Genomic DNA, 25,884 nt, shown 5'->3' with positions numbered 1-25,884 from the left:
CAGAAAACATTACACCGACTGTGGCCACAGCCGACCCCAGTCATGGCATCTTACTGAAACAATTGTACCCTAGTGACCTCCACTTCAGCAATGCACTTGTTTATTTTCATCTCTGCATTTCCTTCAGGCAATTTGCAAGTGTTCATGGAGCAGTCTTGTCCAGCTCCTCTGACCCAGACATGTTGAGTTAATAATCAATCAGCATGCACTCTGGTCAGTACCTACAGACACTGTCATCATTGCTAAACCAGCAAAGTTTTCAACACAACAAGAGATTTGTAGACTGAGCATAGATGTACTACGTTTAATTAAGTACACAATGTTTATTTCTATACTGTATCTAACTACAGAGTTACTGGTAAGACATTACCAGTCCTGGATGGGAAGGTATTCACAGCAATAGACAGGATTAATGAATGGTGTCATTGGTCATTGTTTCCATTGTTTAAGACAGATGGTCAAGGGTGAGACAATGCGTAGAAATTCTTAAGAAATATTAAACAGACAGAAACTCTCCAGCTCCTACCCTGAAACGAATAAGTCTCTACTACATGTGTGTGTGCGCGCGTACGTGTGTGTGTGTGTGTGTGTGTAGATGGGTTGGGTGAGAGAGAAAGAAAATGAGTAAAAACACTGCTATCTATGGGCTGTTTCCGCTGCAGTCTGAACTTGGCTCGCTGGGTGGTTGATGGGTATTCATCAGGACCCTGCATGTTCCTACACAACCCCCCTCCCCCTCTACACACACACGTCGCCAACCCCGAGTCCCATGCTGTGAGGTCACAGACATACCCCACCTGACACGTCTGGTCACACCTGCGTATGTTCTCTGTGTGCTACCAACTTGTCTCTGAAACATGAGACCCCCCCCGCAGGACATTTTCCATCAGAGCATACATTTACTCGACCCTTGAACACTATTGCATTATCATTTCCTGTTTCTCCAAACTACTGGAACACTGATGTGAATAGCCTACAGGTCAATGGCTGTCGTAAATATTCCCAGTCATAAGTCTTTCACATTCCAATGGTATATATATGCTGCCAGCTGTGGGGCAGGTGTTCAGATGTTGCCTGCCTCCATTTATAGGAGCCTCTCTATTTTAGGGTGTACAGATTTAGGATATTAATTTGAGCCAGTTTGCTACAGCAGGAAAATAATCCTGCAGCAACAGGAAATCTGAAATATAGCTGTGAGCAGCAATGAAGAGGGTTCACAGGATGACAGAAAGGACAAAATATCAGTTGGATAAGAAAGCAAGCACTCTATCATGTAGGAACTATCTTCCTTTATGTGCAATAAGTGAAATCATTACCATGTTGATTTAAATCTCAGTCGGTACCCTCCAAATTAGCTTTCCAAAATACTTCAATACTCTCACAGCTGTAACATGCTTATAGCGCAAGCGGCAGGACTTCCGGTTCCTAATTTTACAGAATAAAAGATCCACATTTCACTACGTTCAGACCACATAATAGGGCAACAATATGTGATTATGTAAGGGATAATCAACGAGGGGCTATGCGTTCTATGGAAAATAATTAACAACGTGAACGGTGTGTTCCACGACGCGCTAGCGGAGTGGAACTGACCTTCCACATGGTTGCATTATATTCCAGAGAAATCATAGAGCCCCGAGTTCATTATCCCTTTTATATCATGGCTATAATTTAACACATTTGCCGCTAGAAATGAGTTCATTTGCCAGTAGAAATGTGTTCAACTGAATTATACCATGCAAATATACTGTGCGTTATAGGGAAATAATGTACACTCTAGAATGCCCTTCAAGCCAATAAGAAACAAGCATTCAACAAAAAAATGTTTCTTTAAGCAATGGCTTTTTTCTGGCCACTCTTCTGTAAAGCCAAGCTCTGTGGAGGGTACGGCTTAAAGTGGTCCTATGGACAGATACTCCAATCTCCGCTGTGGAGCTTTGCAGCTCCTTCAGGGTTATCTTTGGTCTCTTTGTTGCCTCTCTGATTAATGCCCTCCTTGCCTGGTCCGTGAGTTTTGGTAGGCAGCCCTCTCTTGCCAGGTTTGTTGTGGTGCCATATTCTTTCCATTTTTTTATAATAATGTAAATGTAAATGTAATAATGGATTTAATGGTGCTCCGTGGGATGTTCAAAGTGATCTGTACTTCTCCACAACTTTGTCCCTGACCTGTTTGGAGAGCTCCTTGGTCTTCATGGTGCCGCTTGCTTGGTGGTGCCCCTTGCTTAGTGGTGTTGCAGACTCTGAGGCCTTTCAGAACAGGTGTATATACTGAGATCATGTGACAGATCATGTGACAGTTAGATTGCACATAGGTGGACTTTATTTAACTAATTATGTGACTTCTGAAGGTAATTGGTTGCACCACATCTTATTTAGGGGCTTCATAGCAAAGAGGGTGAATACATATACACGCACCACTTTTCCGTTATTGATTTTTTTGAATTTGTTGAAACAAGTTATTTTTGTAATTTCACTTCACCAATTTGGACTATTTTGTGTCTGTCCATTACATAACATCCAAATAAAAATCCATTTAAATTACAGGTTGTAATGCAACAAAATAGGAAAACGGCAAGGGGGATGAATACTTTTGCAAGGCACTGTACCTTGTCACAACACAACTGATTGGCTCAAACGCATTAAGAAGGAAAGCAATTCCACAAATTAACTTAAGCACACCTGTTAATTGAAATGCATTCCAGGTGACTACCCCATGAAGCTGGTTGAGAGAATGCCAAGAGTGTGCAAAGCTGTCATCAAGGCAAAGGGTGGCTATTTGAAGAATCTCAAATATAGAATCTATTTTGATTTATTGAACACTTTTTTGGTTACTACATGATTCCATATGCGTTTTTTCATAGTTTTGATATCTTCACTATTATTCTACAATGTAAAAGAAATTGTAAAAATAAAGAAAAACCCTTGAATGAGTAGGTGTGTCCAAACTTTTGACTGGTAGTGTATGTGAAAATTGCACATTTCTATGTTTTGTAGTAAAAAAGATAGAGGAAGAAAAGTGTTTCCAATGACATCATCAGTCAATTAGTAGACAATTAGTAGGCAATGCCTAATTATATTTTGCTAAAATCACACTATGCACACCGATGATGACATTGGAAACACTTATCTTCTATCTTTTTTACTTCAAAATCTAGGGTTGTGCTGGAGATGATGAACATGAAGTTGAACATTTTAGAAATGTTCCTTTAACCAATCCCTTTGGTTAAAGGGAATTTGGATCATGAGATGGTTTATGAGAAGTTTTTCAAAGGTTTTCCAAAATGTCCAAGATGGAGAAAAATCTATCCTGACGGACTTTATGGGTCCTTGAGGTAAATGTGTTCAGCATGAGGAAAGACACATATATACAACGTTTCAAGTCTCTAGATCAAATGGGATGGCGGATATGAGGGTTTAAGTGAGACTGCTTATAACAGCGCAACCTATAGGCCAATTAGTGCCATTGTTTTTGACCATGTTACACTTGGTTACTAGTTTGTGTGTGCACATTTTTTCTTTTTCTACCAATCTATGCTTCAGTTATTTGACAATGTCAAGGATTTCAAAAATAATAATAATAATAATAATAATAACAACAACAATAGGTTTCACAGCTTTGCTGTGAACCCCTAATTAATATGTGGATTATAATTAATGGACCATTTTATAGGGGTTTAAGCCTTTTTAAACCTCAAAATACACTACAAGTTTTAAATGTCCTGCATTGCAGGAAAGTTATCCTGAAATAGGGTGATCAAATTAAGATCCTACATCAATAAGTGATGATGCGTAGGAGGTGAGGTGCTGTGAGTCTCCTGCTGTTTGTCTAGAGTGTTTCCATTACTGTCATTGTCTCCTCCTCATCTCTGCTCCTCATCTACATCTGGAGGGAAGTTGTTCCAAGAATTAGCTAACATTGATTTGGGCTAAAATGCATAATCTCCTGCCAAAAGTGAAATGTGGAACAAGTCTCAATCAGGAAGGGGGGAAGCTGTCATTACATAGCAGGGGTCTAGCATCTGAGTTGACACCGAATGAGAGGAGACAGATGTAGTGAAAGGGGCTTTAGAGAGTTTAGGAATGACTCAGAGGCTACTGCATGGCTTTACCTTTCACGTGATCTGTCTTTTTTTAGTGTGTTCTTTTATGCGGATCTTAACTATTTTTGTACATAATGTCTCCGCCATAATTTCCTATGACCGAAAACAGCTTCTGGACATTAGAACCACTAATTTTGATTTGGACAAAAATGTGCAGCTCTGGATGTTTTGCTGTCTGCGGACGAGGCCCTAATCCCCAGGACTCGAAAGAGGAAGCGGCGGCGAAAGAATGCAGGCGAGCAGGCACCCTGACGAAAATACGAAGGCGAACAAATAGACTGCCATTGCACTCTGTTCTATTGGTGAACATGCAATTACTGGAGAACAAACTATCCTATCAATGGGACCTGAAAAACTGTAATATCCTATGTTTCTCAGAGATGTGGGTGAACAAGGACATGGATATACATCTCGCTGGTTTTTTATGCATCGTCAAGACCGGATGGCAGACTCGGGTAAGACAAAGGGAGGAGGGGTGTGTCTCTTCATTAACAACAGCTGGTGCGCAATCTCTAATGTTAAGGAAGTCTCCAGTATTTGCTTGCCTGAGTTAGAATACCTTGATAAGCTGCAGACCATAGTATTTACCAGGAGAGTTTATCTATATTTTTCGTAGATGTCTATTTACCACCACACACCGATACTGGCACTAAGACCGCACTCAACGAGCTGTATAGGGGCATAAGCAAACAAGAAAATGCACATTCAGAGGCTGCGTTTCTCGTGGCTGGTGATTTTAATGCAGAGAAACTAAAATCCGTCTTACCTAATTTTTACCAGCTTGTCACCTGTGCAACTAGAGGTGACAAAACTCTAGATCACCTTTATTCCACACACAAGGCCCTCCCTTTGGCAAATCAGACCATTACTCTATCCTCCTGCTTACAAGCAAAAACTAAAAAAGGAAGTACCAGTGACACGCTCAATACGGATGTGGTCCAATGAAGCGGATGCTAAACCACAGGACTGTTTCGCTAGCACAGATTGGAATATGTTCCAGGATTCATCCGATAACATTGAGGAGTTTACCACATCAGTCACCGGCTTCATTAATATGTGCATCGACAACGTCATCCCCACAGTGACCGTACATACCCCTACCAGAATCCATGGATTACATGCAACATTCATACTGAGCTAAAGGCTAGAGCAGCCGCTTTCAAGGAGCAGAAACTAATCTGAACTCTTATAAGAAATCCTGCTACAACCTCTGACGAGCCATCAAACAGGCAAAACGTCAATACAGGACTAAGATCGAATCCTACTATGCCGGCTCTGACGCTCGACGGATGTGGCAGGGCTTGCAAACTATCACGGATTACAAAGGGAAACCCAACCACGAGCTGCCCAGCACCACAAGCCTACCAGATGAGCTAAACACCTTCTATGCTCACTTCGAGGCAAGCAATACTGAACCATGCATGAGAGCACCAGCTGTTCGGGATGACTGTGTGATCTCGCTCTCCATAGCTGATGTCACTAAGACCTTTAAACAGGTTAACCTTCGCAAGTCCGCATGGCCAGATGGAATACCAGGACGCATACTCAGAGCATGCACTGACCAGCTGGCAAGTGTCTTCACTGAGATTTCCAACCTATCCCTGACCCGGTCTGTAATACCAACTTGTTTCAAGCAGACCACCATAGTCCCTGTACCCATGAACGCCAAGTTAACTTGCCTAAATGACTATTGCCTCGTAGCACTCACATCTATAGCCATGAAATGCTTTGAAAGGCTGGTCATGGCTCACATCAACACCATCATCCCAGACACCCTGGACCCACTCCAATTCGCATACTGCACCAACAGATCCCCAGATGACGCAATCTCTTTTAATATAATATTTTTATTCACAATAAATGAAAGATAACATTTAAAGACATTGTACATTTTTTCCACTTTCTGTCCCCCTTTAACCCCCCCCTCCCCTCCCCTCCCCTCCCCCCAGAATGCCTCCAAACACATTTAAAAATAAACCAAAGATAATTGAGTTACATGTCAGAAAACAAAAACAAAGTATACAACGATGTTACTTCAATACAAGCAAATGTAATAGCCTAACAATTTCAGGTGATTAGGTGATCTTATAGGCCTATAGCAGTAATCTCAAGGGGTGGGGGTGGGGCCAAGAGTACTAATCTGGAGGAAGTGTTTGGAGCTGTTCAAAATAGGATATCATCGGGTCCCAGGTGGAATAGAATGAGTTGGTTGACCCTCGAATGGTATACTTAATTTTTTCTAATTTTAGGAACAGCATCATATCTTTGAGCCAAAGAGAGGCTAAGAGAGGACTGATAGATTTCCAATCCAATAAAATCCTTCTGCGTGCTAACAGGGAGGTAAAGGCAATGGCATCCAGCTGTCCATTGGTCAGAGAATGATTGTTGTTTGGTACTCCAAAAATAGCAATTTCTGCACTAGGCTGCAACTTTATATAAAATGCTTCAGAAAGGGTTTTAAATATAGTGGACCAATAATCTGCCAGACAGGGACAGGACCAGAACAAGTCCCCCAAGGAGCCTTTACACCCGTCACATGTACCATCAATATTTGGGTAGAATTTGGACAATCTGGCCTTACTGAACTGGATACGGTGAAGTACCTTAAACTGTATAAGGCTGAGCCGGGCACAAGAGGAGCTTCCATTTACCCTAAGTAAGGTACCATTCCAGACTTCATCAGAGATCTCTCCAACAAGTTCCCTTTCCCACTCAGATCTGATTTTATTGAGTGACGGGTTATCAAGGGACATGATTATCTCAAAAATACAGGATATGAGTCCCTTTAGTTGAAAAGGTGTTTTCAAAAGGGCATCCAGACCCGATCCGGGTGATAGAATTGGAAAGGTTGGGCTTTGAGTGCAAATAAACTGGCGTATTTGGAAATACCTAAATAAACTTGAATGGGGTAGATTACATTTGATAGCGAGGTCTTCGAAATTGGCAAAGGTGCCATCAATATAAAGGTCATTAAACTTAGTAAGGCCATTCCTCTGCCACAGCCTGAAAGCTGAATCCAGTTTGCCTGGAAGGAAGAGGTGATTATTACATATAGGTCCTTGAATAGAGAAATCACAGAGTTTAAAATGTTGACGGAATTGAGTCCAAAGTTTAAGAGTATTGCCAACAATTGGATTGGATGTGTAGCGCGAAGCTGAAAGAGGGAGATTGGAGGTGACTTAAGCTGACAAAGAGGAAGAGAATCAGAAGTTGGCTTCTGTTTGACACCAGTCCGTTTCTGGGGTGTGAAGCCAGTAAACAATCTTGTGTATATTTGCTGCCTAGTAATAATCCATAAAGTTAGGAAGGGCTAGTCCTCCGTGTGTTCTATCTCTCTGGAGGAATACTTTACGTATTCTTGGATTCCCACTGCCCCATAAAAAAAAAGATAAGCTTATCCACTGAAGTGAAAAAATACTTTGGTAAAAAAAAGAGAGAGACATTGGAACAAATACAGAAATCTGGGCAATACATTCATTTTGATACAATTAACTTTACCAGCTAAAGTAAAAAGGAGAATACGCCATCTCTGAAAGTCCACTTTAAGTTTGCTAATCAGGGGAGTAAAGTTCTCATCATGGAGGGAAGACAAGGTACGGGTGATATTGATTCCTAAATATTTAAAGCCAGACTTGGACATACAAAATGGAATAGTATCCCCTGGAATTTGTAATGGTAATTCATTAATAGGAACACATTCACTTTTTGAGAAATTCAATTTATAACCCGAAAACACACCAAACCTACGCAGTAGGTCCACTACAAAGCAAATAATCTGCATACAAGGAAACTTTGTGTTCCAGTCCCCATCTGTAGATACCATGTATTGAGGGTGTGGCCTTTAGCATAATAGAAAGGGGTTCTATCGCCAGGGCAAATAACAGAGGGGACATTGGACATCCCTGGTGTGTGGCCCTTGATCATGGGAAATACTGTGAACGAAGTATGATTGTAAGTACTGATGCCTTGGGTGATGAGTACAACAGCCGAACCCAGGAAATGAAGTTAGCAACAAATCTTCCCAGTACAGAGAATAAATATTCCCATTCTACCCCGTCAAATGCCTTCTCCGCATCTAAAGAGATAACTACTTCAGGAACGTCCGAAGATGCACGAGAGTGCATGACAAGCAGACGTTGAATGTTAGAAAAGGAGTGGCGACCCTTAATAAACCCTGTCTGATCAGTCAATATGATGTCTGTCATAGTGGACTCTATTCGAGAGGCAAGCAATTTCACTAATATTTTAACATCTGCATTTAAAAGTGAGATTGGTCTGTATGAGCCACACTCAGATGCATCTTTGCCGGGTTTTAACAAAAGTGTGATCGACACCTCTGTCAGGGTTGGGAGTAAAACACCCTGGTCCAGGCCGTTTTCAAAGATTTCAAGCAGGAGTGGGGGCAGTTTGGCAGAACACTTCTTGTAGAATTCAATTGGGTAGCCATCTGGGCCAGGGGATTTCCCACTTTGCATTGCTGTAATTTAATTAATAATCTCCCCTAACTGCAAAGGTTGATCAATTTCCTCTCTCTTCTCTGTACTAATGGTAGGAGTTTCCAAGTTGTCAAGAAAATCATTCATAATTGAATTGTCTTCTGGTGATTCTGACGTGTAAAGATCTGAATAAAAATGTTTGAAAGTATTATTGATTTCAGTGGGACTAACTGTTAAGACACCTGAGGTGTTGTGAATTTGAAGTATCAGCTGCGAGGCAGATTTGCACTTGAGTTGATGAGCTAGAAGTCGACCAGCCTTTTCTCCATGTTCGTAAACAAAACCGCGTGTGCGGAGTAGCTGCTGCTCAGCCTTATCTGTGGATAGTAAATTGTACTGAGATTGAAGACTGTTTGTAAAGTTCTGGTGATGGAGAGGCAGAGTATTGTTGGTCTAATTCCAGAATTGCGTCGATCAGCTGTTGTTGTTTAATTTTCCGTTGTTTACTGAGAAGAGAGGAATAGGAAATTATTTTGCCTCTAAGAACAACTTTAAGTGTTTCCCAAAGTGTAGATGGAGAGATCGATTCTGTTTTATTTGTCTCAATAAAGACATCAATTTCATTCAATAGAATGGTGCAGAATGAATTGTTTGAAAGTAAAGATCAGTTAAGTCTCCATGGGGGGCGATCTGTATAGTTCAATGAGAATGAGAGGTCGAGCGACAGAGGAGCATGGTCACTAATAACAATTCTACTTTCTTAACAGAGGGGAGAAGGGCTTTATCTACGAAAAAGTAGTCTATTCTGGAATAGGAGTGGTGCACATGTGAAAATAAAGAAAATGATTTGTTACTGGGAAAAAGGAATCTCCATGGATCGACACATCCCACCTGGCTCATAAACGCAGACAAAGCGATGGACATTTTTGAGGGAGATAATGATCTAGGGTTTGAGCGGTCCAAGAGTGGGTGGATCACACAATTCAAGTCGCCTCCAAAGATTAAATAGTGTAAATTGAGATTGGGCAGCAAAGAAATTTGTTTGTTAATAAACTCAACATCATCCCAATTGGGAGCATACACATTTACAAGCAAAACAGGTGTGAAAGAGAGAACCAGATACCATAATAAAACGCCCCTGTGGATCTGATATTATATCAGCAGCAGTAATTTGTACTTTCTTATGAATAAGTATTGCTGTTCCCCTTGCCATAGCATTGAATTTTGAATGGAATATTTGTCCTACCCAAGCTTTACGGAGTCTACCATGATCTGCTGTACACAGATGTGTTTCTTGTAAGAATGCTATATCAGTTTTTAAATTCTTAAGATGAGCAAATACTCTAGCCCGTTTAACCGGGCCGTTCATTGCCTTGACGTTCCAGCTTGTAAACCTAATAGCTGACCCCCCAACTCCCACCCCAATATCTGAATTGTCATTAAAAATTGAGAATACTAAATTATAACTGGAATAGAGATAAAAACCCTGTATAAGACCACCAATCATATCCTGTGACAAAAGAAAAAGCATGTACCGAAATGTTAGAGAAAATACTGTTGAAGCAGAATATGTAACAATCAAATGGTTAATGAAGGCAAACAACGTCCCCCCACCCTCCTGACATAAAACCCTCAAAATAACACAACAAAATAAACTGTACAAAATAACACTGTCCTATGCTCGCCTCTAGGGCGGACTTCAGGCTTCCCCAAATAGGGTCAAACTCCCGGTTAACCATCTGCCACTTAACTTACCCTACACAAGAGGGCTCCCAATTATTTACAACGCCAGTTTTAAGTGGTTTAAACTCAAATATTAACAGTGTCACTCAACTGTCGATCAGTTACATACTCCATTGGCTTTAACAAACGCAAATAGCCAAATACAATGCTTCTGTTAGTCAAGACTTCGCCCATGGATCGTGTTAGGGGCGCGCTCCACGCCACGTTCCTGCAGCTGCAGGGCGCAACTGTGTCCACAACCACAAGGGTAAAACAGGATACTCAGGCGCAGCGCGACCACAGCAGGGAACGCACCCCACAAACGCCAAAATACTCCAACGTCCATGAACCTCCGTAGAGGCGAAAGCTAAATATATCCAAACACCCACTCAATCAAACAAAGGCATTACAATCACATGAAATCAAATGAAAACAAGAAAGTGACCCGAGTCAAACACTAAGATTGTAGCATTAGTAAATAGTATTTAGAGAGGTAACGTTAAATGACAAGCTAATGGCAGCTTAAGTTAGTTCAAACAAAAACAAACTCACGTTGGATATTTAACGTGTTACTAGTACCAGCTAAGCTAGTCAGCCCACCAAAATCACTTACATAGATACAGGTCTTCGTTCAGTTGATTCTAGATGTACTAGCTAGCTAGGTAGTTGTCAAGCTATATTTCAGCCAGCTAGCCGCTAGAAATGGTGGAGAAGTGCTTAGCTAAATCCACCGCCACATTCAAATAGCCAAGTCATTCCTTCAGCACTCCGGTTTTTGTTGTGCGTAGCTAGCCATGTTAGCAAGTCAGCCCAATGTTTCTGTTTTCTGAAATCTTCTCAGCCAAGTATAGACGTAATAAAGATATCCCTGGGTGCTCCTGGAGTTAAGCATTCATCTTGTTGCAGTGTAAAAACAGTCAAGTGTGCCAGCTCCCGCTTACCAGCCAATTTGATTGTGACATACTAGCTAACGTTGCCACTAATCTCAGTCAAATAAAACTTAAAAAATAAAGATGTAATCGGGTGCTCCTGGAATGAGAAAAAAACAAACATTGCTTTCATGTGAAAAGTAATATCCCAGTGGATGTCATAAAAATCAGTCCGTTGCCAGCTAGCAAAGTAGCCAGCCACATATCCCTCCCGCCATTGCTAGCCAGCTGGGCCGCTTCCTTTACTCTATGCGCCGGACATAGAATGCTTTAGCCTCGGCCAGTGTGTCAAAAATTAGGGTCTCTCCCTCATAAAAGACACGAAGACGGGCAGGGTGTAGGAGCTGAAACTATATCCCCTCATTGTAGAGACAGGTTTTGATGTCCTTGAATTCAGCTATTTTCTTCACGAGATTGGCACTCAGGTCCAGGTAGAATCGTATATCTTACCCACGGAATTTTGGTTGATGCTCCCTCGCCCAGCGCATTGCACGTTCCTTGTCTTGGTAATGATGAAAGCGGGCTATGATCGCCATAGGCCGTTCCCCTGAGTTGGGTTTGGGGGCGAGGGATCTATGCGCTCGGTCGAGCTCCGGCGGCTTATCAAAGACACCGTTATCCATCACTTACACCAGCATGTTGGAGACAAAATTTCACAGGGTTGACTCCAGTCTCAATTCCCTCCATGACGCCAACGATCCGGGTGTTTTCGCTTCTGGTATAATTCTCCAAATAATATACCTTGGAAAGTAGAGCTGTGTTCGCCGTTTTCATATTAGATACAGCTGCCTCTAGCTCGGCAATCCGCTCGGTGTTGTCAGTGGAGAAACCTTCTAGTGTAGTGAGGCGTCGCCCAAACGTGTTGACTGTTTCTCGAAAGGCGTCAATGGAAGTTTGGAGAGGTGCCAGTGAAGCGCTGATGAGAGAAGACATATCCTCTTTTAGGCTACTTCTTTGTTTAGCTAGCTCTACTACAAGCATGGTCATAGACAAGGCAGCAACCATTGTCTGTGTTCGAGTAGTTGGTTCGGCCTTCGACCATGTATTAGTCGTAGAAGTTCTCTTCAGGTTGGTCTTGCTCATGGTACCATGAAAAGTGATAAAAATAATATAACCAACTGATACATCCACATAAGAACTAACAGCAGCATGTAAGAAAAAAAAGTTACAATTAAAGTTTCATTGGGACCTCTCAAACATGTCTTCTCACATCGCCTGACCTGAAGTCAACCAGATGACACAATCTCTATTGCACTCCACACTGCTCTCACCCACCTGGACAAAAGCAATACCTATGTAAGAATGCTGTTCATTGACTATAGCTCATCATTCAACACCTTAGTCCCCACCAAGCTCAAAACCCTGGGACTGAACACCTCCCTCTGAAACTGGATCCTGGACTTCCTGATGGGCCGCCCCCAGGTGGTGAGGGTAGGCAACAACACATCCGCCACGCTGACCATCAACACGGAGCCCCTCAGGGATCTGTGCTTAGTCCCCTCTTTTACTCCCTGTTCACCCACAACTGTGTGGCCGTACACGACTCCTCTGTATCCACATCACCCACACAGTTGTGAAGAGAGGGTGACAACACCTCTTCCCCCTCAGGAGGCTGAAAAGATTTGGCATGGGCCCTCAGATCCTCAAAAAGTCCTACAGTTGAACCACTGAGAGCATCTTGACTGGCTGCATCACCGCTTGGTATGGCAACTGCAAGGCACCCGACCGCAAGGCACTACAGAGGGTGGTGAGTACGGCCCAGTACATCACTCTATACCAGGCGCTGTCAGAGGAAGGCCTAAAAAATGGTCTAAGACTCCAGCCACCCAAGCCATAGACTGTTCGCTCTGCTACCACACGGCAAGTGGTACCAGTGCACCAAGTCTGGAACTAACATGACCCTGAACAGCTTCTAACCAAAAGCCATAAGATTGCTAAACAAGGCTGCTAAATAGCTAATCAAATGGCTTCCCGGACTACCTGCATTGACCCTTTTTTTTTTACTAACTCTCTTGCACTGACTCTATGCACACACACTGGACTCTACCCACACACTCATACATACTTACACTGACACCCCAACGCACACATATGCACACACACTACATACTGACGCCACACACACACTCACACTTCCACACTCACCACATATGCTGCTGCTACTACTTCACATACGATGCTGCTACAGCTCAGTCTATTATCTAGTCACTTTACTCCTACCTACAGTTCCCTCCATAATTATTGGGACAGTGAAGCATTTTTTCTTCTTTGGCTCTATACTTGGATTTAAAATTATACAATGACTATGAGGTTAAAGTGCAGACTGTCAGCTTTAATCTGACGGCATTTTCATCCATATCGGGTGAACCATTTAAAAATTAGAGTAGTAAAAAGTTAAGTATTTGGTCCCATATTCATAGCACGCAATGACTACATCAAGCTTATGACCCTACATATGTGTTGGATGGAAGTTTGGAGAGGTCGTGGTCAAATGTTTTGAGAATGACACAAGTATTGGTCTTCACAAAGTTCGCTGCTTCAGTGTTATGAGATATTTTTGTCAGATGTTACTATGGTATACTGAAGTATAATTACAAGCATTCCATAAGTGTCAAAGGCTTTTATTGACAATTACATTAAGTTTATGCAAAGAGTCAATATTTGCAGTGTTGACCCTTCTTTTTCAAGACCTCTGCAATCCGCCCTGGCAAGGTGTTTTCCGGATGCCCCAAACAATCGGAAAGGGGATTCATCAGAGAAAATGACTTTACCCCAGTCCTCAGCAGTCCAATCCCTGTACCTTTTGCAGAATATCAGTCTGTCCCTGATGTTTTTCCTGGAGAGAAGTGGCTTCTTTGCTGCCCTTCTTGACACCAGGCCATCCTCCAAAAGTATTCGCCTCACTGTGCGTGCAGATGCACTCACACCTGCCTGCCGCCATTCCTGAGCAAGCTCTGCACTGGTGGTGCCCCAATCCCGCAGCTTAATCAACTTTAGGAGACGGTCCTGGCGCTTGCTGGACTTTCTTGGGTGCCCTGACGCCTTCTTCACAACAATTGAACCTCTCTCCTTGAAGTTCTTGATGATCCGATAAATGGTTGATTTAGGTGCAATCTTACTAGCAGCAATATCCTTGCCTGTGAAGCCCTTTTTGTGCAAAGCAATGATGACGGCACGTGTTTCCTTGCAGGTAACCATGGTTAACAGAGGAAGAACAATGATTTCAAGCACCACTCTCGTTTTAAAGCTTCCAGTCTGTTATTCTAACTCAATCAGCAGAGTGATCTCCAGCCTTGTCCTCATCAACACTCTCACCTGTGTTAACGAGAGAATCACTGACATGATGGCAGCTGGTCCTTTTGTGGCAGGGCTGAAATGCAGTGGAAAAGTTTTTTGGGGATTAAGTTCATTTTCATGGCAAAAAGGGACTTTGCAATTAATTGCAATTCATCTGATCACTCTTCATGACATTCTGGAGTATATGCAAATTGCCATCATCAAAACTGAGGCAGCAGACTTTGTGAAAATTTGTATTTGTGTCATTCTCAAAACCTTTGACCACGACTGTATTTGCTGTTTGTTTTGGTTGTTTCAGATTATTTTGTGCCCAATAGAAATTCTTTGTAAATCATGTATTGTGTCATTTTAAAGTCACTTTTGTTGTAAATAAGAATAGAATATGTTTCTAAACACTTCTATATGAATGTGGATGCTACCATGATTGTGGATAATCCTGAATTAATCATGAATAATGATGAGTGAGAAAGTTACAGACACACATATCATACCCACCCCAAAATGCTAACCTCCCCTGTTATTGTAATTGTGAGAAGATAGCATGTCTTGGGGGTATGAAATGTGTGTGTCTGTACTTTCTCACTCATCATTATTCACGATAATCACAAGCTTGATGTAGCCATTGCGTGCTATGAATATGGCACCATACCTTTGCTCCCCTAAAATGGAGGGGGGGACTATGTACAAAAAGTGCAGTAATTTCTAAACGGTTCACCTGATATGGATAAAATACCCTCAAATGAAAGCTGACAGTCTGCACTTTAACCTCATAGTCATTGTTTGATTTCAAGTCTTTTGGAGTATAGAGCCAAAAGAAGAAAGAAGTCTTCACTGTCCCAATGATTACGGAGGGCACTGTATACTGTCATAGAAAGAGCAGGTGTTCTTAATGTTTTGTATACTCAGTGTATGTGTTAGTGGAAAGTCTGACCAACTCAAAGGTGTAGCCTAAACTCACAACGGCTCTCAGTGGATGAACTGTGAATGGCAAGAAGAATAGACCAGCAATACACATCCTCTCAAAAAGCAGACATAGGCCTATTCACATATATTTATGTTATATATTTTGCCATTATAGCTTATTAAAGTAAAACAAAATCCATTTATATATGATTACCTTCATAACATATGGGCTAACAACTTCACCCACATGTTTTTTTATTTTATTTTAAGGGGATCTACATGGTTTATTCTGATCCATTTTATATGAAATGTTATTAAAACGTGACAATGAAAATAAGGAGAGAAGCATATTTCACAAGTAAGGTAGCTTACTTTTTACAGGAAATGACGGGTTGGCACACTTGGCCCCTGTCCGTCTATAAAATATTTATCCACTGATGGAAATCGGCTCTGAAAGTTTATTTTCCATGTGTATGTCTCGGATATTACGCTCAGCGTCGTGAGGTAATAAGCTCGTCCCTTTTTCCTTCCGTGCTCTGATTGGAGGAAATGTTGTCTCAGGAATGTCACGAAACTATTTAAATAGCACTTATGTCCACAGTGTTAGTAGAATAGTCTGAGCATCGGAATAAAGACAGAACGAACTTGAAAGAGAGTTTTCAGCGAACATTAAGATTTCTAAGACTATTCAACAAAGGGAATACATTTGAGAATTAAAGAAGAAATAACGGGACAACGAAGCTCTGATAATCAAGGAGTTTCTTCAACTTATCCATCTGTGACTTATTTATTTTATTTTATTCAGGTCGGTAAATTCTAATCATAATATTTTCTTCGAATAACATGTATTATAAGCTTTTTATTACGTTTTTATAATTGGACTGTAATCTTGAAAAGTGTCTAAATGACAATACATATTTAACTGTGTTTCTACCTTCTGGTTTACACAGATTTCTGAGGTTTCAAGATGAAGCTGACAGGAGTCTTTCTCCTTTTGGTGCTTTGGAATTGTGAGGGCAGCAGGGTGGCAGGTTAGTTTTTGGAAATGTTATATTAAATATATAAATATTAAAATCAATAATTAAATTATTCTGTTAAAAGTTCTGGCAATAGTTTATCTGTGAACTCGAAGTTGCCCATAGAGACTCACTACAGTTTCTCCCTTCACAGAGAGTAGAGATGATAACAGTGTATACGACCTGTTCGAGCTTGTGAAAGTGAACAAAAGGCACCAAGGAGTTACCTTGGTAAAAGGCGCAGATCCTTACAGCCCAGCCTATAAGGTCCTGAACGCAGACCTGATCCCCCCGGTTCCCGAGATCTCCTTCAGGGACCTCATTGATTCGATACAAGCTGAGAGGGGATTCCTTCTCCTGGTCAACTTCAAGCAGTTCAAGAAAACCAGGGGCAGTCTTTTGACTGTGGAGAAGGATGACGGATCAGGACCGTTATTCGAAATAATTTCTAATGGCAAGGCGCAAACTCTGGATGTGGTATACTCCACCGGGAACAAGCAACAGGTAGTGTCCATAGAAGATGCGGATCTGGCGACCGGACATTGGAAGAATATCACGCTGTTCATTCAGGAGGATCGTGCCCAGCTGTTCGTGGGGTGTGAAGAGATCAATATATCAGAAATGGATGTGCCCATCCAAAAGGTCCTGACGCATGAGGTTGCCGACATTGCCCGTCTGAGGATCGGAAAAGGAGCTGTGAAAGATAGATTTATGGTAAATATGAATTGATTTATGAGGTCATAAATACATTGCAAATAATGTTGTAATTATATACAAATAAATGTTACACTTCTGAAGTTATAGCCTAGTCTGAGTAGGCCTAAACTTGTCCGGAGGCTATCGCGCACAGCGCAGCGTTTTGTGCGCGAGGATAGTCACACTCACAGGGATGTAGCCTAATATTTGACGTAAAACTTATAATAGGCTATTATGATCCCTTAGGAAATGTATTGAAGAGATGTAAATGTGTGAATATGGAATAACTCTAAATGGAATGTGTACATCTGCAGGGAGTGCTTCAGAACTTGCGCTTCGTTTTTGGAACCACTTTGGAGTCGATTTTACGCAATAAGGGATGCCAAAGCTGTAAGTGTGAATTACAAAATATAAACGTTATTTTTGCATTTAAATGTTGGAATTACTGTGTAAGTACATGTTATCCAATGCTTGTTAATTGTCCAAATCTAAATGCATTCCATTACCAAATAGAATTACTAGTAATTATATTGCTATGGTCATTAAAGTCAATTCACAGTGAGTGTTATTATGTTGTTCATGGAAATTCATGTGTCTGTTCTTCTCCAGCTGCAACTTTGACTGATGTCATGACCCTGGACAACTCAGTAAATGGGTCCAGCCCAGCAATAAGGACTGATTACACTGCCCACAAAACCAAAGGTGAGACCAGACTTCACTCTCCATGGACAAAGTCATTTGCTTATACTTGTCTGTGTGCAACTGTTAATGTGAAGGAGGTAGGTAACTAACTGATTGCTTTTCTCCTCTCCAGATATTCAACAGGTCTGCGGCTTTTCCTGTGAGGATATCGCCAGCATGTTCAAGGAGCTCAAGGGAATCGGTGTGGTTGTTAAGCAGCTGTCAAATGAGCTCAACAGAGTGGTAAGCACAGAAAGCAGCTTGTCCGCGCACTATCATCCTGTCTCCCTCCCTCTCTAGTCTATCTGTTCCCAGTTAAAACCTCTCCACTTCACAGCCACTTGTCCCCGGAATGGCATCCCCTGCCAAATCCCTAATGACTCCCATATGAGTACACAGATATGTTTGGCTGTCATTTAATTTGTATTTGCTTCAGTTAAATCAAGCTATGTTTTAATCACAATGTTGGTAGGTGATTCATTTCTACTGGAACCTTGGCTATGTAAAAGTTTCCATCCTCGTGTCTGAAACCATGCTCCTCTCTCTACCTCCCCTCCTGTGTGCAGAATAAGGAGAGCACTCTGCTCATGAACCAGATGAACATCCACAGTGGGGTCTGTCTTCACAACGGCATTGTGCACAAGGACAAAGATGAGTGGACCGTGGACGACTGCACAGAGTGTACCTGCCAGGTAGGTGTCATCACACTTGTTGGAATGCAGTTATCCAGTCATCAAGGCAGTAGTAAACTATGTGAAAACAAGGCAGTAGCTCCTAAACCCCTTCTGTAATAAGGTGCTAATGGGCTCTTATGTTTATAGACTTAACCAAAGCCCATGTGTGACCAGGCAGTGTCCGTCTGCTAGCCATCACCTCACCACTAATGAGATGTTAGAGAGAATAGCAATAAAGCAGTAGGGAGTGGGGGGTGGGGTTATTGTAGTTATCTATTTGGCTAGGTATCAAGAATGTGTCTTTAATTAGGACATTTGCTGAGACCCTCTGTTCTGCCTTTCCTACTGCCACTATCCTTCCCTCCAGACCCCCGGCACCTTGCTTGTCCTGAACCCAGTGCAGGTGCACTGAACTGAGGTGGTAGCATAGCAGGGATCCCCCTGCCCTAGCCAGAGACCATCCCAATGTTCCCAAACATTGCAATTAGTCCTGGCAAAGCAGCAACCGCTTTTGCGTAATGCAAAGTTAATGGTCCAGATTATTTTCCCTTGCTGTTACCGGACAGTCTGCTCTGGAGACAAACCCTTTACTAATCCCACCAATCCTCTCTACAGAACTCTGCCACTGTGTGTCGCAAAATCTCTTGCCCCCTGATGCCCTGTGCCAATGCCACCGTGCCTGATGGAGAGTGCTGCCCACGTTGTGGAACCCGTAAGTACTCTTCTAGTGTTGAAACCAAGCCTAGGCTGTAATAGTATTGTAGTACTTTTTTGCGAGGTGGACTTGAGCTAGAAGTTGAACTTTTTCGACAACCTGCCTATCAGGTGTATTTTAACTTGCCAAATGTCATCCATTTGACATTTCATTAACATTTCTCAGTCCTTCACATTCCCTGAGTACACCTTGGAATGCCAGGTCTCAAATCTCCAAGCTAAATTGATTCTAATAGGCCCCGTTCTTTACAAATCCTTTGCCCCCCTGGCTGAGCTCTGCGGTGGTAATAGCTCTCCCATTATCTCTCTGCCCCCAGCGAGTGACTATGCTGAGGATGGCTGGTCCCCCTGGTCTGAATGGACCCATTGTTCTGTGTCTTGTGGACGGGGTATCCAGCAGCGAGGCCGCTCCTGCGACCGCATCAACAGCAACTGCGAGGGCACCTCTGTGCAGACCCGCGACTGCTACCCTCAGGAATGTGACAAGCGTTGTAAGTAAACCTACCATTTCTACTCTACAGTCTCTCTCAGTAACATCCCTCTCATATGTACTGTAATAGCAAATTAATGAATAATTACGTGTCTGTTCTCTACAGTCAAGCAGGATGGTGGCTGGAGCCACTGGTCTCCCTGGTCCTCCTGCTCTGTGACCTGTGGTGAGGGAGTCATCACCCGCATCCGCCTCTGCAACTCCCCCACTCCCCAGATGGGAGGCAGAGACTGCCAAGGACAGGGCCGAGAGACAGAGGTCTGCCAGAAATCACCTTGTCCAAGTAAGTAGAAGAGCAGCATCTAAACACATGTACCTATCTATCCATCTGTCTGGAGATACAGGTGTATCTCATCTCTCTCTCTCTCTGTACTTTAGTTAACGGAGGCTGGGGACCCTGGTCTCTGTGGGACACCTGCTCTGTCACCTGTGGAGGTGGACTCCAGACTCGCCAGCGTCTCTGTAACAACCCCGCCCCCAAGTACAGAGGGAAGGAATGTCAGGGTGACACCAAAACATCCCAATTGTGTGGCAAAGAGGACTGCCCTATCAGTAAGCATTTTATTAATAGGGATGGGATTTGTTATTTTTACCTAACAGTGTACAAATCTAATATTGTTCAGTATTTAAAATCAATTTGCTTCTGTCTACAGATGGCTGTCTGTCCAACCCCTGCTTTGCTGGAGCTAAGTGTACCAGCTTTGACAATGGTTCCTGGAAGTGTGGCTCATGCCCAGTGGGCTACACCGGAGACGGCATCAACTGCAAGGACATCGACGAGTGCAAGGAGGTCCCTGATGCGTGCTTCACACTCAACGGAGTCCACCGCTGTGAGAACACTGATCCTGGCTACAACTGCCTTACCTGCCCCCCTCGCTACTCAGGACCACAGCCCTTCGGGAGGGGAGTGGAGCAGGCCACAGCCAAGAAACAAGTGAGACAGCTTTGACTAACACGACAAAATACAAGAATGTGAGGATTTGTTTTTATTCTGATGCTAGGAGCTCAGAAGCACATCTTAACTCTACATATCTCTTGCTTCCCCCTAGGTGTGCACACCCCGTAACCCCTGCCAAGATGGCAGCCATGATTGCAACAAGAATGCTAACTGTATCTACCTGGGTCAGTTCAGCGACACCATGTTCCGCTGTGAGTGCAAACCTGGTTACGCTGGCAACGGCCACATCTGTGGAGATGACACCGACCTGGATGGATGGCCCAACAAAGACCTCCTGTGTGTGGAGAACGCCACCTACCACTGCAAGAAAGTAGGAAGGATCCCACCCCCAGCACTGCACACAGTCTATTCCTAGCTTCTCCACTGTGTTATTGTGGTTATGGCTCTCTAACCAACCCTTTTGTTGTTGCAGGACAACTGTCCAAACCTTCCCAACTCTGGGCAGGAGGACCACGACAAAGATGGGCTTGGTGACGCTTGCGATCACGATGATGACAACGATGGGATCCCTGATGATAGGGTGAGACATCAAAACATCCTCTCTCTCAGGACTTTGTTATCCACAGAGAAACCAAACATAGCACTCAGTAGGCATTTCTCTTCTAGGCTAGAGAAAGTGGAGGAGTCAGGGAGAAATATGAGAAATAATATCATTTCGGGCATGTGGCCAAAAGTGCAAAACAGCATGGCTTTATGCCCATAATTCATAGTGTGCATACTGTAAATAGGCCAGGGAGAAATCAAATAAAAATCAAATAAAAAAATGTATGTGGTAAGCAAACACTAGCTTTCTTAGTGAAATATCAGATTCCAGCACAATCACTTACACACTAGCCAGCTGTAAAGAGTTTTTCCCATTTCCAATACAATAGCCTATCTAATACTGTATGTTCAATGTACTAATAGGACAACTGCCCAATGGTCTACAACCCCGCTCAGTATGATGTGGACACAGATGACGTTGGTGATCGCTGTGATAACTGTGTGCATGAGAGCAACCCTGACCAAGTCGACACAGACAACAACGGAGAGGGGGATGCCTGTGCTATTGATATCGACGGTGATGGTAAGAGATCATCACTCCTCCAGCATCAGACAATGAAATCTCTCAGTGCTGTCAGTCATTATCAAAGTCCTTGTTAAAAGGTATCATAGACTGATGTAAGTGTGTGTTCACTTCGCAGGTATTCTAAATGAGAGGGATAACTGCCCCTATGTCTACAATGTGGACCAGAGAGACACTGACGGGGATGGAGTGGGAGACCACTGCGACAACTGCCCTCTTGAGCACAACCCAGACCAGGTAACTGCAGCTTTTATCTTCTAATACATAAGACCCAATCTTATCAAATATCTTAGAGGGATGTAGAACTTTCATAGGCCCCCCGCCTCTTAGGACAGTAGCCATAGATTGCATCTGTGGTCAGTTTTAATGAAAGACAGGAATGTGAAAGCTGGGAGAAAAATGAGTGCAATGCTCCTCCTCCCCTTATTCATTCCCCCCTTCTGAAGAGATATGAATGTGTGTGTGTGTGTGTGTGTGTGTGTGTGTGTAGTCTTGCCAAGATGCAAGGACACAGGATTCTTGTTTGAAGAGACATTGCTAGCATACCTGAAGACAAGGGGGTACATTTAAGGATGAGGGGAAATAATAGCACCTCTCATATTAAGGGAGATGAGTGGTGAAATACATTCATCATGTCTGAGAGCATTGAAGTAGTGAGAAGTTTATCTTATACAAGTGTGTAAGAATGTGCTTTTGTGAAGACTAAATTAATTGTGTTGTCCTCCAGATTGACTCTGACTCAGATCGTGTGGGAGACAAGTGCGACAACAACCAGGACATTGATGAGGACGGTCACCAGAACAACTTGGACAACTGTCCCTATATCCCCAATGCCAACCAGGCCGACCACGACAAAGACGGCAAGGGTGACGCCTGCGACCACGATGACGACAATGACGGTATCCCTGACGACAAGGACAACTGCAGGCTGGCCTTCAACCCTGACCAGCTGGACTCTGATGGTGAGCCACACTCTCCAGTAGCTCTATCAAACATTGGTGCCATTCAACTGACCTATAGAACGATTCATCTAGAAAGATACAGTACGCTCTACAGAAATGCAGAGTCACAGAGATTAACATAGGGTCAGCCTGTTGTCTCCATGCAGAAATGTCTAAGTGTTTTTCTCTGCCTCCTCCTGTCAGGTGATGGTCGTGGAGATATTTGCAAAGATGACTTTGACCAAGACAACATACTTGATATATACGATGTGTGCCCTGAGAACTTTGCCATCAGTGAGACGGACTTCCGCAGGTTCCAGATGGTACCACTGGACCCCAAGGGCACCTCCCAGATCGACCCCAACTGGGTGGTCCGCCACCAGGGCAAAGAGCTGGTGCAGACTGTCAACTGTGACCCTGGCATCGCTGTTGGTATGTACTGTAACAATAATATAACACCTTTGGAACTAAGGAAAACAACTACAAAAATAACTACCATTTGTAGATCATGGGTCCATTGAGGAAAGTCCTAACCATCTCTCTTTGTTGTCTATAGGGTTCGATGAGTTCAACGCAGTGGACTTCAGTGGAACGTTCTTCATCAACACAGACAGGGATGATGACTACGCTGGCTTTGTGTTTGGCTACCAGTCCAGCTCCAGGTTCTATGTGGTGATGTGGAAGCAGATCACACAGACCTACTGGTCCCACACCCCGACTAGAGCTCAGGGCTACTCCGGAGTGTCCATCAAAGTAGTCAACTCCACCACAGGACCTGGGGAGCATCTGAGGAATGCCCTTTGGCACACTGGTGACACTGCTGGACAGGTACGCTTAGCTTCACTCCACATTAAGAGCACAGGCCATATCTAAGAGCAGTGAGAGAGAAAACCACTGGGCAGGAAACATTTCTCATGTCTTTTTGTTATTCCTCCTCTTAGGTGCGTACTCTGTGGCACGACCCCAAGAACATCGGCTGGAAAGACTACACCGCCTACAGATGGCACCTGATCCACAGGCCCAAGTCTGGACTCATCAGGTGAGCTCAGATTACCTTTAGCTCTGAATGTCCTCCGCCTTTACCGAGGCCACACAAACTCCTGCTTTCATGAGCTAATGATCTCATGTCATCTTCCCTCCTTTTAGAGTTGTGATGTATGAAGGCAAGAGAATCATGGCTGATTCTGGAAATATCTATGACAAGACTTATGCTGGTGGAAGACTAGGCATGTATGTCTTCTCTCAGGAGATGACATACTTCTCAGACCTCAAATACGAATGCAGAGGTAAGATGCTTTTTATTAATGTTTTGGCAAACAAAATACATACTAGCTCACGCCCTTTGAGTCTGAATTCTTACAGGGATTTAACAGATTATTTTCCTTCTCTTTTTCCTCCAGATTCTTAAATCGGACCAGAGAGGCTTTTAGAAGAATGTATCTACCTGCTCAAATATAAATGTAACGTATGACCTGGGACCATATCTTTATTACTCTTTCCTTTGCAACACGCACATTGGTGGAATGGAGAGCAAGTGCGTAGCATTGAGGCAGACTGACTTCAGGACATAGGCCAACTGACTGCCCTGGGATGACTAGATCCCTGAACTAACAGCAGGTTGAGCATAACTTTGATCAGTGAAGAAATCGGTCTCTCTCTCTCAATCTCTGAAGTTTCTCTAGCTGTACTCTGCATGGGAAGAGAGCCAGACAGATTTCTCTGCACTTCTGAACTAGTTGGTATCCCTCTCTGGATGGAGGTCCAAAGGGAAGAGTATTTTCTTTATTTACGAGCATTAGTTCAGATCTGCTGTGGACTCAAAAGGACTTGAGTTGTTTCCTAATGAAGAAAGTAGTAGATTTTCTACAGATGGGCCAAAGAAACCCGTTGAAGGAACTGTGGAGGCACCATGGACAGTATGGATTGACTGTTACTATCAAAGAGAGTGAATGTTACCCATGAAGAGCTTTGTGATAAAGGCACCTAAGCCAATTGTAGTCAAGGCATTAGCCATTTCAAATTCTAGATAACTTTAAATTCCCCCTGAGTCTAAAAATAGTTATATTTGGTAACTAATTGGCTTTTAGTAGACCCTTGAAGTTCAGCTCAGTATGAAGTATGTCCTCAGGGTTTGACCAGGCTTGCCAAGTGGTTTGTCAGGAAAGAACACTAGATAATATATGGAAGGGGCATAGAACCAGGACTAGCACCAAAAGCCAATATAGACTACTAGCGAACAACAACAACACAATTGCTATTTCACCAGAATTCCAGGAAGATATTTTTTGTTTTCTCTAATCTTAGCTCAGACATAAGTGTAGGGACAAAAACCAAATGGGCCAGTCTAACCTGCCTTGAAAGTACTATGGTTACTAAGGTTGTATATAACTTATTACATATTTTGTTTATCAGTTGAGCGTATTGACACATGATCCTAGAGTTAGGATATCTCTTGTCTTTAATCATCTCTGTCTTATTTTCATAGAAACCTGTTCTAAATAATTGGAATCTTGAAACTGGGATAAATCCCTCTAAAAAGTCCTCTCATAACAGTGTGCAGTATTATCAGTATTATCCCTCATTCCAACCTTCCAAAATAGACTAATTAGGTGTCATTTAAATCTCATTGTTCTTTTTGCACAGTATGTCTGACTTGTGTGCTTGAGAATGTGTGTACATTTCTGATGGTAAAAACAAAGGAAAACCTTTATGTACAAATATTACCTCATTCTTTTTTTTATTGAAACCAACAAAACATGATAGTACCTTTTTAGCAGCAGAGTTTGGTTGGATTCTTCTTTTGTGTGTCACTGTAGAACAATCATTTTTATGCTGTAAGATATTTTTGTAGCAGAAAATTCCTCAACTTAAAGCAATTGATAAAAACGTTTTCATAAATATGGTGTGCTTTATTAATGTCCTGTGCATTTGTAATGGATAAATTATTGTTAGGTTTGTCTGTTCTATGTTAAGAGGTTATTTCATATGTGTAGATAAATGCTATTTAAATAATTTATCAAGAAACATGACCTGTGTTTCTGTTTGTATAAACTTGTTTGCAAACTGATATGAGGATGTCTTTGGATATTGTTTTGTTTTGTATCTGATTTTTTTAAATATTTTTTTTACTGTTAGTGATACTTGTCTATAAACATTTGTAGCATAGTTTTACTCCCCAAATGCTGTTTATACTCCTGCCAGTTATTTTGTAATCTCAACCAAACAATAAATACATGAGGAAAAATATATTATGTTTGAGTG

At 42.5% G+C, this 25,884-nt stretch overlaps 1 protein-coding gene across 1 annotated transcript; it reads left to right on the top strand.

Annotated features, from left to right (window-relative positions):
• Positions 1 to 16,015: 16,015 nt before the first annotated feature.
• On the top strand, positions 16,016 to 25,869 carry LOC121544935 (thrombospondin-1). The gene is made up of 22 exons (XM_041855199.1): positions 16,016 to 16,192; positions 16,338 to 16,418; positions 16,558 to 17,117; positions 17,414 to 17,489; positions 17,709 to 17,801; positions 17,914 to 18,023; positions 18,347 to 18,472; positions 19,070 to 19,166; positions 19,486 to 19,659; positions 19,765 to 19,941; positions 20,037 to 20,210; positions 20,312 to 20,592; positions 20,708 to 20,926; positions 21,029 to 21,136; positions 21,523 to 21,682; positions 21,801 to 21,919; positions 22,410 to 22,644; positions 22,828 to 23,055; positions 23,180 to 23,451; positions 23,565 to 23,662; positions 23,770 to 23,909; positions 24,024 to 25,869. Exons 2-22 carry the CDS (start codon positions 16,355 to 16,357, stop codon positions 24,029 to 24,031), a joined length of 3,519 nt encoding a protein of 1,172 aa, XP_041711133.1. The 5' UTR covers positions 16,016 to 16,192; positions 16,338 to 16,354; the 3' UTR covers positions 24,032 to 25,869.
• The last annotated feature ends 15 nt before the right edge of the window (positions 25,870 to 25,884 follow it).

Source organism: Coregonus clupeaformis, chromosome 29 (assembly GCF_020615455.1).
Source record: "Coregonus clupeaformis isolate EN_2021a chromosome 29, ASM2061545v1, whole genome shotgun sequence".
Taxonomy (NCBI): Eukaryota; Metazoa; Chordata; class Actinopteri; order Salmoniformes; family Salmonidae; genus Coregonus; species Coregonus clupeaformis.
The sequence above is the reverse complement of the archived record's forward strand: the minus strand, read 5'-3'. Positions and strand labels throughout refer to the sequence as shown.

What these genes read in the sequence shown, in the direction of transcription:
- LOC121544935 (XM_041855199.1), top strand. Translation starts at nt 16,355, where the DNA reads ATGAAGCTGACAGGAGTCTTTCTCCTTTTGGTGCTTTGGAATTGTGAG. An exon ending in TGACCCTGGCATCGCTGTTG is followed by an intron (nt 23,056 to 23,179) that starts GTATGTACTGTA and finishes TGTTGTCTATAG; the next exon opens with GGTTCGATGAGTTCAACGCA. An exon ending in CCCAAGTCTGGACTCATCAG is followed by an intron (nt 23,663 to 23,769) that starts GTGAGCTCAGAT and finishes CCCTCCTTTTAG; the next exon opens with AGTTGTGATGTATGAAGGCA.